This window comes from Phalaenopsis equestris, unplaced genomic scaffold (assembly GCF_001263595.1).
Source record: "Phalaenopsis equestris unplaced genomic scaffold, ASM126359v1 Scaffold000192, whole genome shotgun sequence".
NCBI lineage: Eukaryota > Viridiplantae > Streptophyta > Magnoliopsida > Asparagales > Orchidaceae > Phalaenopsis > Phalaenopsis equestris.
Window position 1 is genome coordinate 494,685 of NW_018164634.1, and position 13,475 is coordinate 508,159.

The 13,475-nt window shown below is 35.0% G+C and overlaps 1 protein-coding gene across 1 annotated transcript; it reads left to right on the top strand.

Moving 5' to 3' along the window:
* The first annotated feature begins 547 nt into the window (after positions 1 to 547).
* Positions 548 to 9,288, top strand: LOC110022484 (aldose 1-epimerase-like). Its single transcript, XM_020721446.1, has 5 exons — positions 548 to 789; positions 926 to 975; positions 1,695 to 1,818; positions 1,900 to 2,004; positions 8,495 to 9,288. The coding sequence occupies exons 1-5, from the start codon at positions 600 to 602 to the stop codon at positions 9,100 to 9,102; spliced, it is 1,077 nt and encodes a 358-aa protein (XP_020577105.1). The 5' UTR covers positions 548 to 599; the 3' UTR covers positions 9,103 to 9,288.
* Positions 9,289 to 13,475: the final 4,187 nt, after the last annotated feature.

A 13,475-nucleotide genomic window follows, 5' to 3' on the forward strand; every position in this document is an offset into this window, starting at 1 on the left:
AATATTCTGTAACGATTCATAAGAAAATGGATAGAAATATAATGTTGCATATTGCATCATTTCTCCTATATATATTATTTTTAATGCTTTTTAGAAATTAAAATGCCTAATAAATTATTATAAAAAAATTAGATTTTAGAAAATAAAAATGCATTCAAAATTTGTTTTATATTTGCAAATCTTCTAAAAAGATAGGCCACCAAGCGAATTTAATATAAAGTCCACAGTTTGTCGTTTTTTTTTAAAATTAAGAAACAATTTCTTTAAGGGATAACTACATACAGGCATCTAAAATATTACTATTTACAAATCAAGCACTTTTGAACTTGTGACACCAATGCATTTGTGCATGCCACCATCAAGCCATTGTGAATTTAATAAAAATGAAAAATATTAGCTGAGGCTTAACTTATAAAATTGACGAAAGTGAGTGTTTTATTTATAAACAGCAATCCTTTTGAACAATTAAAAACGATGGTAACAATTTATTAATATTTAATGTTATAAACAAAGAATTACTCCAAACACTCGACTCTTTAAACCTCCCAAACTCTCCTGCCTTTCTTCCTCGTCTTCACATTGCCAATTTTTCCTCGCTAATGAGGAGCTCTATGGCTAAATCCCAAGTACTTCTCCTCCTTTCCCTGACAGCTTTTCTCCTGCTGGGCTCTTCCTCTGCAACACCGAAGAAAACAGTGGGAATCTATGAGCTTAAGAAAGGAAACTTCTCAGTTAAGATTACCAACTGGGGAGCCACAATCCTCTCGGTTATCCTCCCAGATTCCTACGGCAAGTTTTATCTACATTGTTTTTCGCTTAAATGCAAAGAAACCTTTAAAAAAATGCTTTTTGCTTATTTTTTTTTGGTGCATTAATTTCATTAGTGACTATTACATCTGAATATAATCAATATTGCACTTTTCAGGAAAGTTAGATGATGTTGTACTGGGCTATGAAGGGATTCGTCCATATATTGTACGATTTATGGCTTTGGATTGACTTAACTGATTATTTCCTTTTTGTTTCCTTCTTTTACCTGCTTCGGTCAAGAGTACGGGAATTTATGTCTATTTATACTTCAAGGCTAGCATAATATAAAGGTTTGAAACATCAGTAATTTTCCCTCTTTGCTCCGTTCCGGATTACTGTTCATTGAAAGGTGTCTGAGAGGGTATCCCCTTCGTAGAAAGCTGCTGTCTGGTTAGTAAATGCTGTAAGTTTTGATTCACTAAATCTTATCAACATCAGGATTTAGTGAATTCGGGATTTCAAGAAAAAACTGAGATGAATTCGGGATTTCAAGAAAAAACTGAGATGAATTCGGGATTTCAAGAAAAAACTGAGATGAATTCGGGATTTCAAGAAAAAACTGATTAGTAAATGCTGTTCATTGAAAGGCTTCTTTTGTACTTTGCTCTAGTCCTGTGGTGTAATTCACCAGTTAGATTTATTAGAGCTAGTCTGCCCATGGATAAAAAATTTGACCTATTTTATATGAAATCACTACAAAATTTTAGGCTTGAATCCAGAAAAGAGGCTGGAATTGCATTTACAATTAAGTTGTTAATCAGATAAGACCGCCGATTTTCTTACATTTTTATTGGTTAATCTGCGGCACAAAAACTAATTGTTTCTCAATTACTGCAATTCATGTTTTCTTGTGAGAGTTAACCACAGTTTTTGTTTATATTCAGCATGGGACTACTTATTTTGGTGCATTGGTGGGGAGGGTTGGCAGCAGAATTTCAGGGGCTCGATTTGTTCTGAATGGAACTGCATATAGATTATATCCCAACGATGGAAAAAACAGCATTCATGGTAAAACTAAATTGCAAAATTTATACAAATGGCGCTTTATATAACTAAAGCTTTGTCTATTTTTGCCTTTCTTCTGATCAGGGGGGCATAGAGGATTCAGCTTTGTCATTTGGACAGTCAAGGAGAAGGTTGATGGTGAATTCCCCTACATAAAATTGTATTATTACAGTTTTAACAAAGAACAAGGTATGCCGTCTTAGATTTTATCTAATTATTACTAGGGGTGTACATTCTGTGATTTTAAATTGTTACACATGAATGTTCTTGGCTCATTCCGGACTTGATGGTCTCGACTAAATCGAAACAAATCAATCAGTTGTTTTAGAGGCTTTTTTAGTTCAATGTTATTGGTATGTGTTTGGTTCAGTAAGGTATTACAACGTTTTATAAATGGACTCCTAGGCTTCTTTGATATTCTCTTGTTACCAATAGGACCCTAAATAAGGTCCAATTATCAACAGTCCCCCTCAGGATGGGCAAAAGATATCCACTAAGCCCATCTTGTCAAATAACCTAGAAAAATCTAATGAACTAAGTTCTTTAGGGAGGCAATCAGCCACTTGCTCCCCAGTGACTACATTAATTAGTTCTAGTAGCCTGTTATTCGACTTTTCCTTGATGAAGAATCTATCAATCTCCACATGTTTGGCTCTATCATGTTGCTCTGGTTTGTTGGCAATACTGCTTGTTGACTTGTTGTTGTACCACAACTTCATTTTAGTTCCTTGATCCATCTTGAGCTCGACCAACAAGGCTCTCAGCCACATCATCTCAGCAACTCCTAAGACCTTGGTCCTATAATTTGCCTCTGTTGTTGACCTCGCTACTACAACCTGTTTCTTGCTCTTTCAAGGGACCATGTTGCCTCCTACGAACATGTAGTATTCCGAAGTGGATCTTCTGTCATCTACATAACTCGTCCAATCAGTGACAAAAGACTTCAATGTTTATATGCCCGTTCTTCTTGAAGATCAACCTCTTCCCGAGCGCACTCTTCAGGTACCTCAGAATCTGATACACTGCATCCATATGACTCTTCATTGGTCATGTATATAGCGGCTCATCATGCTTACTGCAAAATAGATGTCGGGTTGAGTGTGACAGATAGATCAGACATCCCACAAATCTTTGGTACCTCTCACGATCAATCGTTTCTTCTGTCTCTGCAATCAACTTGGCCTTCTGGTCAATTGGAGAGACTGCAGGTTTACACCCTCAACATGCCTATTTTTTTGAGAAGATCTAGTACATACTTTCTTTAAGAAAAGACTATCCCTTTAGGTTAAGGGGCCATTTCAATTCCAATAAATAATCTGAGTTGTCTAATATTCTTTACCTTAACTCCATTGCCCAATCTTACCCTTAGTTGACAATCTATGCCGCATCATCACTAGTGACAATGATGTCAGTAACATACACAACAATTACAGTGGTGTGACATTCATGCTATTGAAAGAATGTGCATTGATCTGCTGATATCCCATGTTCACCATAGCTTTTTATAATTTTCAAACCAGGTTCAAGGTGACTGCTTTAAGTCATACAGTGATTTTCTGAGCCTACACACCTTGCCCACTGTATGAATTGGTACTGAATCCTAATGATATCTCCATACATACCTCCTCCAATAACTCACTTTGAAAAAATGCATTCTTCACATCGAGTTGGTGTAACCTCCACTCATCAGTCACTGCAAGAGAAACCACTGCTCTCACTGTTCTCATCTTTTTAACTGTTGTAAAGATTTCATCATAGTCAATGTCTGCTCCCTTTCGTCACCAATCGTGCTTTGTACTGCTCCACCTTCCCTTTTAAAGTTTGCTTCACTGTAAAGATTCACTTATACCAAACTATTTTTTTCTTGCTGGTAGCGGCACTATCTTTCATGTTCGATTTTTATTGAGAGCCCTAAGTTCCTCATGCATAGCAACTTATCATTTGAGATCCTCCTTAGCAACCTGCCAATACTTGGGTATAGAAACTGTGTCCAAAGATTCAATGAATGCTCCATGCAATTGTGATATGTCAGAATATGAAATAAAGTTAGCAATGTCATGTTATCACCCAAAACGATAGGGAGGATGTCCCACATTGTTGTGATAGGTCCTCATTAAAGTTGAGGGGTTAGGAGGAGAAAAAGGAATCATATCACCTGAGAGTTCTGAGTTGGAGGTAAATGGTGTAGGTGTCTTAAGATTTAAGGAAGACCGAGACAAGAGACTAGCTGACACAAGTGGCATTGCATGCATCATTCCCTTATTTTGTTTCATTTCTCGTGTATACACTCTTAGTTCACATTTAGCTTGAATACCACCACCTCTGAGTTCACTCTCCTCATTTATGATTCCTTAACTGATTCATCTTACATCACAAGACAAGACATTTCTCCCTCATGTACTACTCTCACCATTGCTACTCACATCGCATTGCCTCATATATCCAGTATCTAATGAGTCACCAAAGGGTGAGGTCACATTCTGGGTGTAGTACGATTCAAATTCTTTGAATGACATATTCAAGCTCACAAACAGTCTTTTTTCTATCGAGCTTCAATAGACATACCCCTTATGGGTAGGAGAATAAATTACAAACACACGTTTCACAACTCCGAAATCCAGCTTACCTACCGATGGTCTTTTATCTTTCACAAAACATACACATCCAAATACTTTCTATGGAAAGATCCTTCTATTATCTCCTTTCAACATCTTGTTGATCAATTGAGCAGCTGTTAAAATCGCTTGCCTCCATAATTGTTTTGGGACATTCATTGCGGTCATAATATTTCATACAATCTCTAGAAGGTGTATACTTTATCTCCCTGACATCATTTTTTTTGGTATGTATGGACGTGTGGTTTGATGCTTATTCCTTAGACTGACAAATATTCTTCAAATGCTTTGTCAGTATACATTGTCCTATTATCAGACCTTAATACATTCACAGCTGCATCATATTGAGTCTAGATTGTCTTGTCGAGGTCCTTAAAACAATAAAACCATCATTCTTATTTTTCATCAAATATAATCAATAAACATAAGAAAAACAATCAATAAATGTCACAAAATATTGATATCCTTTCATAGATCTTGTAGAAATAAGGTCCTCAAATATCAGAATGAACCAAATCAAATGCACCAGAACTTCTATTCCAATAACTAATATAAGAGCTCCTAGTAAGGTTGTGAAACTCACAAACTAGCTTTTGTTTATTTTTCTTTTCATGTAACGAATTATACAACCTACTCAATAAACTAAAATAAGAGTGTCTCATTCATTTGTGTTGTAGCAGCAACACATCCTCTACACTCCTTTCAGATTCTCCCACTCCATAACTATCATGGATGTCAAAGTTGAGTCCATCCCCTCTCAATCTAAGTATCAGAGTCCACTATTCCTTGTCCAGTCCCAAGTATCAGACCCTTCATTTTCTCTTGGAAGATCACCTTAGGAATATAAGAAAAATGATATATTTTAGTTAGAGAATAATGACACTAATGGATAAATGTTTCATTGGAAAAGAAGGAGCGTGTAAAATATTGGACAAAGTCATATAATTGGTACCCCCAACTATATCCTTACTAACTACAGGCTATGATGTACCATCAGCGATATAGATGCTCTATAGTAGTGCTAAGGGAATATAAGAAGAAAACTCTCTAACATTACTTATCACATGTGAGATGTGTCAGAATCTACTAGCCATTTTAAAGATCCTGTGGTGGAAATAGAGCTAAGAGCATGTGCATCACAAGTTTCTTTGTTAGAATGAGTATAAGTGACAACGTTACCTTTTGATGACGACCGGTTGAAAGCATTCTCAACCTCATCTCCCGCCACTTTTTGCTTCTTTTTCAAAAACTTTAGACACTCATGATACTCATTAGTAAGTAGATACTCATTAGTAAGAACCACATTTATCTGTCTCTCCTTTGACGCCAATAAATTTTCTTGGTAGCCTCATTTTCCACCTTTTCGACAACCAAAGCCATGATCACGACCACGACCTCCATCTGTCTCTCTTTCCTAAGGTGGCCTAGGACAAGACTTGCTTAGATGCTTGACTTCATTGTAGTTGTTGTACTTGACATCTCCCTATGGACACCTATAATACATGAGCTTGAGGTAGCCAACGCTGATCGCGCGCCTGGAAGTCCACCAGGCTCAGAGTGTAGCTTCATATGACTCTTCTCCTATGTCATTGCAGTAATGAACTCATCTAGCGAAGGGATAGTCGTTTGTGCTAGGACTAATCTTCTCTGATTAAAGGTCAAGTTCAGATGGTTCAACAACTGCATAGTCCCCTTTTTTGTAATGATCTTCCATTTGTTGCATTTTGGACCACCACAACTCGACATTGGTGAGAAGTGATTAAGATTTGCACATAGTCGCTCCAAATCTATGGTGTATTCCTGAATCAATCTATAACCATGTCCCACTCTTCTATCTCACGTTGAATTTGTAACACTCTCATGTGTTTCTCCATCCCAGCACAAATCTTCTTCAGCTTTGACCATTTATCTCTCACCTTTTGAATGACATTTATTGATGAGACAATCAATATAACCATCAAGTTGAGAAGTTGGGTGTAAAGTAAGGTGTGTGTGGTCCTCCACTCATCCCCTTCAACATTGTCACCCTCTGGCTCAGCCTTGGCTCCCGTCAGATATCCCTATAATCTCTTCCCTTGTAGAGGTCGATGATACGAACTCAGATCCATGGTTGGTTCATCAAGCTTTAGATCCACAAAAGGGAGATCTAACTTCATCTGGGTTGGAGCACATGCTGAGGTAGTGGCTCTCGTCGAGATGCTAGCTCCCTATTGAGTCCGATCAAGACCTTCAGAACCTTAGGATCTATCTTTGCTGGATGCCAAATCAGTTACCTCTTGCACTCTCTTTCTCCTGACATTCTTAATCACAAGAATCCGCGTTTAAATCACACGCGAATTTCTTATTCTTCTTGACCCGATCTTGATGTACTTCACATTCAAGATTGAGATCCTTCTCATCAACTTTTCTTTCTCTCATTCCACTCCACATCCCGTACACAAAAGTCACACATCTCTCCCTGCTGCTCCTCTCTTTCGCCTCCCCCTGTCCTTGCACAGTGCCACTCCACTTCTTCCTCTTACTGCAAATCGTAGATGCCCTCTCCTGCTCGAATCCCTCATGATGCTGTTGGGAAAGCTACTTCTATATCACAACGGACAGAGAACACTTTGTGACTGATCCATATGAGACCGTCGCGTTGGGAAGGCGACGATGTGACCGAACTTATGATACATTCACGATCTAGAAAGGATGAACCCTCTGATACAATCACTATCGATTTGGAAAGGCAAGGATGCGATCTGAGAATCCCCAACCCTACAATACAGTCGTGATCTGGGAAGGCGAAGACGTGAGAGAACCCTGCAATACAATCGCAGTCTGGGAAGGCGAAGACGTGAGGCGCCTATGTTAGGCTCTGATACTATAAAGAAAGAATATCTCAAAATACCTCATCTGTACATTCATAATATGAGATTAAATAGGGTATCACAATGTTTTACAAATAAACCCCTAAACTTCTTCGATATTCTCTTTTTATCAATAGGAGCCTAAATACGGTCCAATTCTCAACACTCGACTAAATCCAAACAATTCAATCAGTTGTTTCAGAGGCTGTTTTAGTTCAATGTTATTGGTATGTGCTGGGTTAAATGTTAAGGGGAAATTTACATACATATCACGCTATTATTATGTATTTACATATCCAACTCTCAAAATTTGATATTTACATTTATTACACCTTGTGTCATATACTCATGCATGAAAAGTTGTATTTCACTTTTAAAAAGATAGTGATAGTAATATTTTTTATGTGATGTTAAAGATTTGAGTGATATCCATGTAAATATGAATGTTTAGCTGTGAGATATGTTAATACATAAGAATTATGTGCTATGTATGTATGTAAATGCCCCTATTATATTTTGAGATGTTAATGCTATATGTTTTAAAAACCAGCAGCATAATTCTTCAAATAATATCTTCACATTAGATGTCGGTCCACATATCATGTTAGTAAATGTAAGAGGCAATTATTGTTTCAGAAGTGTTATTTAAAGATACGAGTAAATCAAATAGTTGACATTTTAAAAAAAATATAACATGATATTATCGATGCCACTGAACCAAATAATCTCTCTTTCTGCTTGGTTATTGGGCAAGGAATAATTAGTCTTAAGGAAGTAGAGGAAGAGATAAATGGTTGGCATCCATTGATTGAGAATATAACAACGATGATCATGACAAGGGAATCCATCATCCTTGTAGCTATTTTCTAGCTTATACATATTATCATAAATATTAAAATTTTCTATAAAATGCAGGTAATTTTCTCTTAAAATAATTTATTTTCTTAAAATGTAAAGAAAAATTGAAAATTAATTGTTTTTCCACCATAATACAATGTGATTATCATCATTTTATGCAATTCAAATTAGTCCTCATGATGGGATAAATATACAAGTGATTTTATTTCTAGTCTAGCTTGTAGTTTTCCTTTCAACTGTGCAAGGAACCTTGTCATACCATGTTCTTTCAAATCTTGGCTGATCTAAATTTTCTGATTCAGTGCTTAATATTGATACATAGAAGCAATTCTCACACAAATCAAAACTATTGATCAGGTTTCCCGGGCGATCTAGATGTCTATGTGACCTACAGGATCTCTGGTGCTTATGAGCTCAGTGTCACCATGGAAGCTACACCACGAACAAAAGCGACACCCGTAAATCTTCTCCAACATTCCTACTGGAACCTCGGTGGCCATAGCTCCGGCACAATCTTATCCAACACTGTCCAGATCTTTGCCTCCAACCTTACACCACAAGATGATCATCGCATCCCTATCGGCACCATCTCCTCAGTATTTGGCACCCCTTACGACTTTCGCAACCCGAACACCATTGAAAGCCGAATCAACGAAGTTGAGGGTGGCTATAACGTGAACTATGTTGTCGATGGTGATGGAATGAGGAAGGTTGCAATTGTAAAAGATCATCGGTCTGGCCGATCGATGGAGCTTTGGGCAAACCAACCAGCAGTGCAGTTCTACACTGCTTATTATCTAAATGATGTTAAAGGCAAAGGAGGGGCGATATATGGGAGGTATGCAGGCTTATGCTTGGAGACACAAGGGTTTCCTGATGCTGTAAACCACCCTCAGTTTCCCTCTCAGATTGTGAACCCTGGGGAGGTTTACAAACATGACATGTTGTTCAAGTTTTCTTTCTAATGTGAGGAAAGAGGCCAAGCTTTAGTTCATTTTGCTGTTAGATGCATTGCTGATTAGTTTTACAAAATAAGGTGTATTCTCTTTAAGTGTTTCTTCTAGCTTGGCCTTGAAAGGGAGTAATATGGAATTTTTGAAAAATTGCTATGCTTCCTAAAACTGTTTCAAATGAAAAAAGAAACTTGTTTAGGATATCCAGTGAAATTGAAATAAAATGTGCCCATAATTTTCCTCATGCCATGTTTTTATTTAATTTTTTTTATAATTGTATTCATATTTATTGAGATTATTTATTTATTTAGTTATGAAATCAAATTATTTCTTATGTGTTAATTGATGTGACAAATTGTGAATATGTTAAATTTATACTCGACTCCTAGTGCTGTGTGAACAACTTCTAGTTTTCAAAGGGTGGAGCTAGGTCTGTAAATGAATTTGATGCACATGAAGAGCAATAAATGCTCCATTAAATTTATTCAAATTAGTGAATAAATAAGTTTTTTAAACATTCGAATGTTAAATGAGTCAAATATAAACATGATACTAAATTATTTATTTATGTTCATGAATAATCTTATTTATTGTTAAGTGATTTGTTAAATTCTCTATAAGAAGCTTGATGATAACTCATATTGATATATTATTTAAATAAAATTCTATTAATTAGAAATTATTTAATTATATATTTAATTGTAAAATTTTATAACTTACTATCAATATGCTTATTACTGTTTTTTTTTTATGATATAATTTGTTAGTACCTATTTATATTATTTTATTACAACAAAATTTACGTTTAATTTATATATAATTTTATTTATTTTGTGTAAACTAGTTAGATACTAATTAAAGTTTTATTTGATTGGTTGATTGTTTAGATTTATAAAATTATTTGCTATTAATTATATATGAAGATCAAGTTCTCATTTAAAAGTTTAACTTGTTATTAACTAGTTGAAGAGTTCGTTTAGTTAATATAAACAGGTAAAGTACATGCTAGGCATGATTATTAAATAATTTGAACAAGCAATGTAAGAAGAGTGCAAATGAGCCAATGCACTTGTTGAGCAATTTAAACTCAGCTTAATTAATACTTGATCATGTTAGTTTAAATTAATAAATAAACAAGTTTGAACCCTTTTTTTTTTTTTTCTTACTTAGGGGTTAAACGAGTTAAATTTAAACGCAATCTAACTTGTTTATTAAAGTTCATGAACAAAATCATTTGTTGTCCAAAAAGTAATTTATTAAATGTTCTATAATTATAAAATATATTATTTAAATAAAATTCTATTAACTAAAACTTATTTAATTGTATATTTAATAGTAACTTAGTAAAATTTAATATCAATATTCATATAAATTTAATGTAAGTCTTTTTTAGTTTTTTAATTTCAATGAACTAATTTGTAATTTGTATTTATTTATTTATTTTATTTGAAAAAAAACTCATTAGAATTTTTAGTTTATTAACATGTTTTATATGAAAATTTAAGTACAAATTTAGTTATTTGTTTTTTTATGAAAAATGAGGTACTCATTCAAATTTTTAGCTTGTTCAATTGATATAAGCAAGTCAAATATAAATCAAATATAATCATTAAAAAATTTCAGCAAGTCAAATATGAATTTATATGTGAATGCTCAACTTAAGCTCGATTTAAAAAAGAACGACTTATGAATCAACCATGCCAAGTCCAATCCATGACATACTCTACTTGACTCGGCTCGATTGCGACATTGAATCTAAGTATGAACATATATGTGAAAGGTCAGCTTGAACTTAAACCAAATATAAACAACTTATAATACAAATAAGAAAAGTCCAATCCACCACAAACTTGACTTGATTACATCCTTAAGGGGAGCCTTTCTTATATAATCCACATAGTTATTGAAAATATTTTGAAAATTAGGTCACATTAACTAGGTTCACTTTGTGTCATTTTGATGACTAGTGAATCAATTCATTAGCCAATTCAATGATTAATAAACCCATCGATATTTTACCATGTTGATTGAATTTGTTGTCTGCCAGAAGATTCACGGTAGTAGAGTGATAATTTAAAGTCTTAGCTTTACACGAAGATCGCACACACACACATATATAAAAAAAAGAAAACAAGAGTAGATACTAGGAAATTTTAAGTGTAAAATCCCTACAAGGGAAAAGCCATGGGCCCTAGTCTAGTTAAAGCAGTCCACTATGTGATTGTAGGTACGTTGGCCCACTCTTCTTCTAAAATAGAGAAGATTGAATTATAAAGTTGATAATCATAGATGTACAACAATAGTCCAGTGATAATAGCTGCAACCAGGTTGTAATTATTGGTGATAATAGTGATAACAAACCACAAAAGCCATAATTGATTGCTACAAAGATTGTACTCTACCACAAATGTTGTAGACAATGACTGTAATAGCATATTACCTAAGAAATTGACCTAACCACCCGAATGATAAAAGCCTTCTTCCGGTCTACGAAACCAATTAAGATAAGATTACTTTAATTATGGGGTCTTGCTTCCTACAAGGGCAATCCCTCGTAGTTAATTACATCTCTAAGGTCAGGAATCCTAAAGAAAGCTCTCGGTTAATATAATGAGTCGAATTATGAAAAAACTTAAAGGATTTGAGCTCAAAAGGATAGAAAAGCTTGATTTTCCAGTAAAGTAGGTCTCATATCCATGAGATGGTTTTGAAAGGATTGGAATGCTTTTTAAACTAATTAGATAGGGTTTACGAGGTGAATAAATGATATTTAAGTTGATAGACATGAATTAATCAGAACCCTTATACTATAGAGTAAGGTAGGAAAGATTTTTAGATGAAACGTTGAATTTAAACTCTTTGTCAGTAACTATAGACTACATCCCTCTACGACATTCCTTTTAGTCTTAGGGGGTAGGTTTAGGTGTTTTGCATGTCTTAGTCCTTAATTCTATCTTGGTACTTTAATTGATTACTCATACTAATATAGGGTAGGTATATGGCCTTAAGTTATGGTGGCTACGTTAGCTAACCTAGGGTTCATGTTGAATCTGCCAAGGTTCTATTTCAGTTCTTTATCTTGGTACATTTAACTAATATTTGAAGTTCTATATTTAGTTAATCATTTGTTTCAATTCTTAGATCTTATTAGTCAAGTTGGATAATCAAGGTTTTCTAGGTTTGTTTTTTTTTTGTTTGAGAAGAAAGCCACCTTGAAGGCGCTTCCGTCCTTTATTTTTGTTTTATTTTCATTTTTCATCATTTTTTTATTTTTTATTTTTTGTTATTTTTAAATATGGAAAACATAATAAATCATGCAATAGAACATGAAAGACATTAAATAACATAAGAAAAAATGTGGAATAACATAATAGAACATGGAGACATCCATGAAATAACAAAATTATAGCATTATATTGTACTTTAGCTAATTCGGGGTAGTTCAGGTTTAAATTGGGTTGACTAAGGTAGATTTGTGTTTGATTTAAGTTGACTCGGGTTGACTTGGGTTGCCTAGAGTAGGTTTGGGTTTGATTTGGTTTGGCTTGGGTAGGTTTGGAATTTGGTTTGTGTTGACCCGAATAGGTTAGAGTTTGATTTGGGTTGATCTGAGTTAAATTGGATTGACCCGAGATAGTTTTGCATTTGATTTGGATCATTTGGGTAGTTTTAAGGTGCTTGAGTCATTTGGGTATTTTTTGGGTGTTTTGGGTGACTTCGATGGTTTCAGGTTATTTTAGTCATTTGGGTGGCTTTGGTGTGTTTCGGGTCATTTGGGTGGCTTCAGATTATTTTGGTTCATTTGGATGGTTTTGGGGTGTTTTGGGCCATTTTGGTTGTTTCTGGTTCTTCGAGTTATTTTGCTTGTTTCGCGTTATTTCGGGACTTTTGGTTGGTTTCGAGGTGTTTCAGGTCATTTGAATTAGGTTGGGCTAAACCTGAGCTGGGTCCGGTCTATGTTGGAACAGGTCTAGGTTGGTTCAAACCTGAGTTAGGTTTTAGGGTTTGGGTTAAAGCATTATAGGGATTGAAGTAAGGTCGGGTTTGGTTTCGTCTTAGGGTAGGGTTCGGGTCGACCTGAGATGAGGTTAATCCAAAGCTATTGAGTTAACCTAAACTAGATTTTAACTCAAAAACTTAAATTAAAACACTTATTTAAAAAAAAAAAAGAGGAGAGACTTACGAAATGACAGCTGACCGGAGACCAAAGACTGAATAAGGCATTCCGAGAAGAAGACTTCACACCTCTAGAGCAAGCGCACAAAGCACTGAGCATTGAGCACACCGATATAGAGAGGGACGAACAACCGCCATTTAGTCCTACGTTGTCGATTAGATGGAAGATCGACGTGTCAGAACTAAAAAAAAAATCACATTCAATTTTG

Bases quoted from the DNA above. Each gene is read 5' to 3' on its own strand.
- LOC110022484 (XM_020721446.1), top strand. From the start codon at position 600: ATGAGGAGCTCTATGGCTAAATCCCAAGTACTTCTCCTCCTTTCCCTG. The intron at 1,819-1,899 runs GTAAAACTAAAT...TCTTCTGATCAG, and splicing joins TGGAAAAAACAGCATTCATG to GGGGGCATAGAGGATTCAGC. The intron at 2,005-8,494 runs GTATGCCGTCTT...ACTATTGATCAG, and splicing joins CAGTTTTAACAAAGAACAAG to GTTTCCCGGGCGATCTAGAT.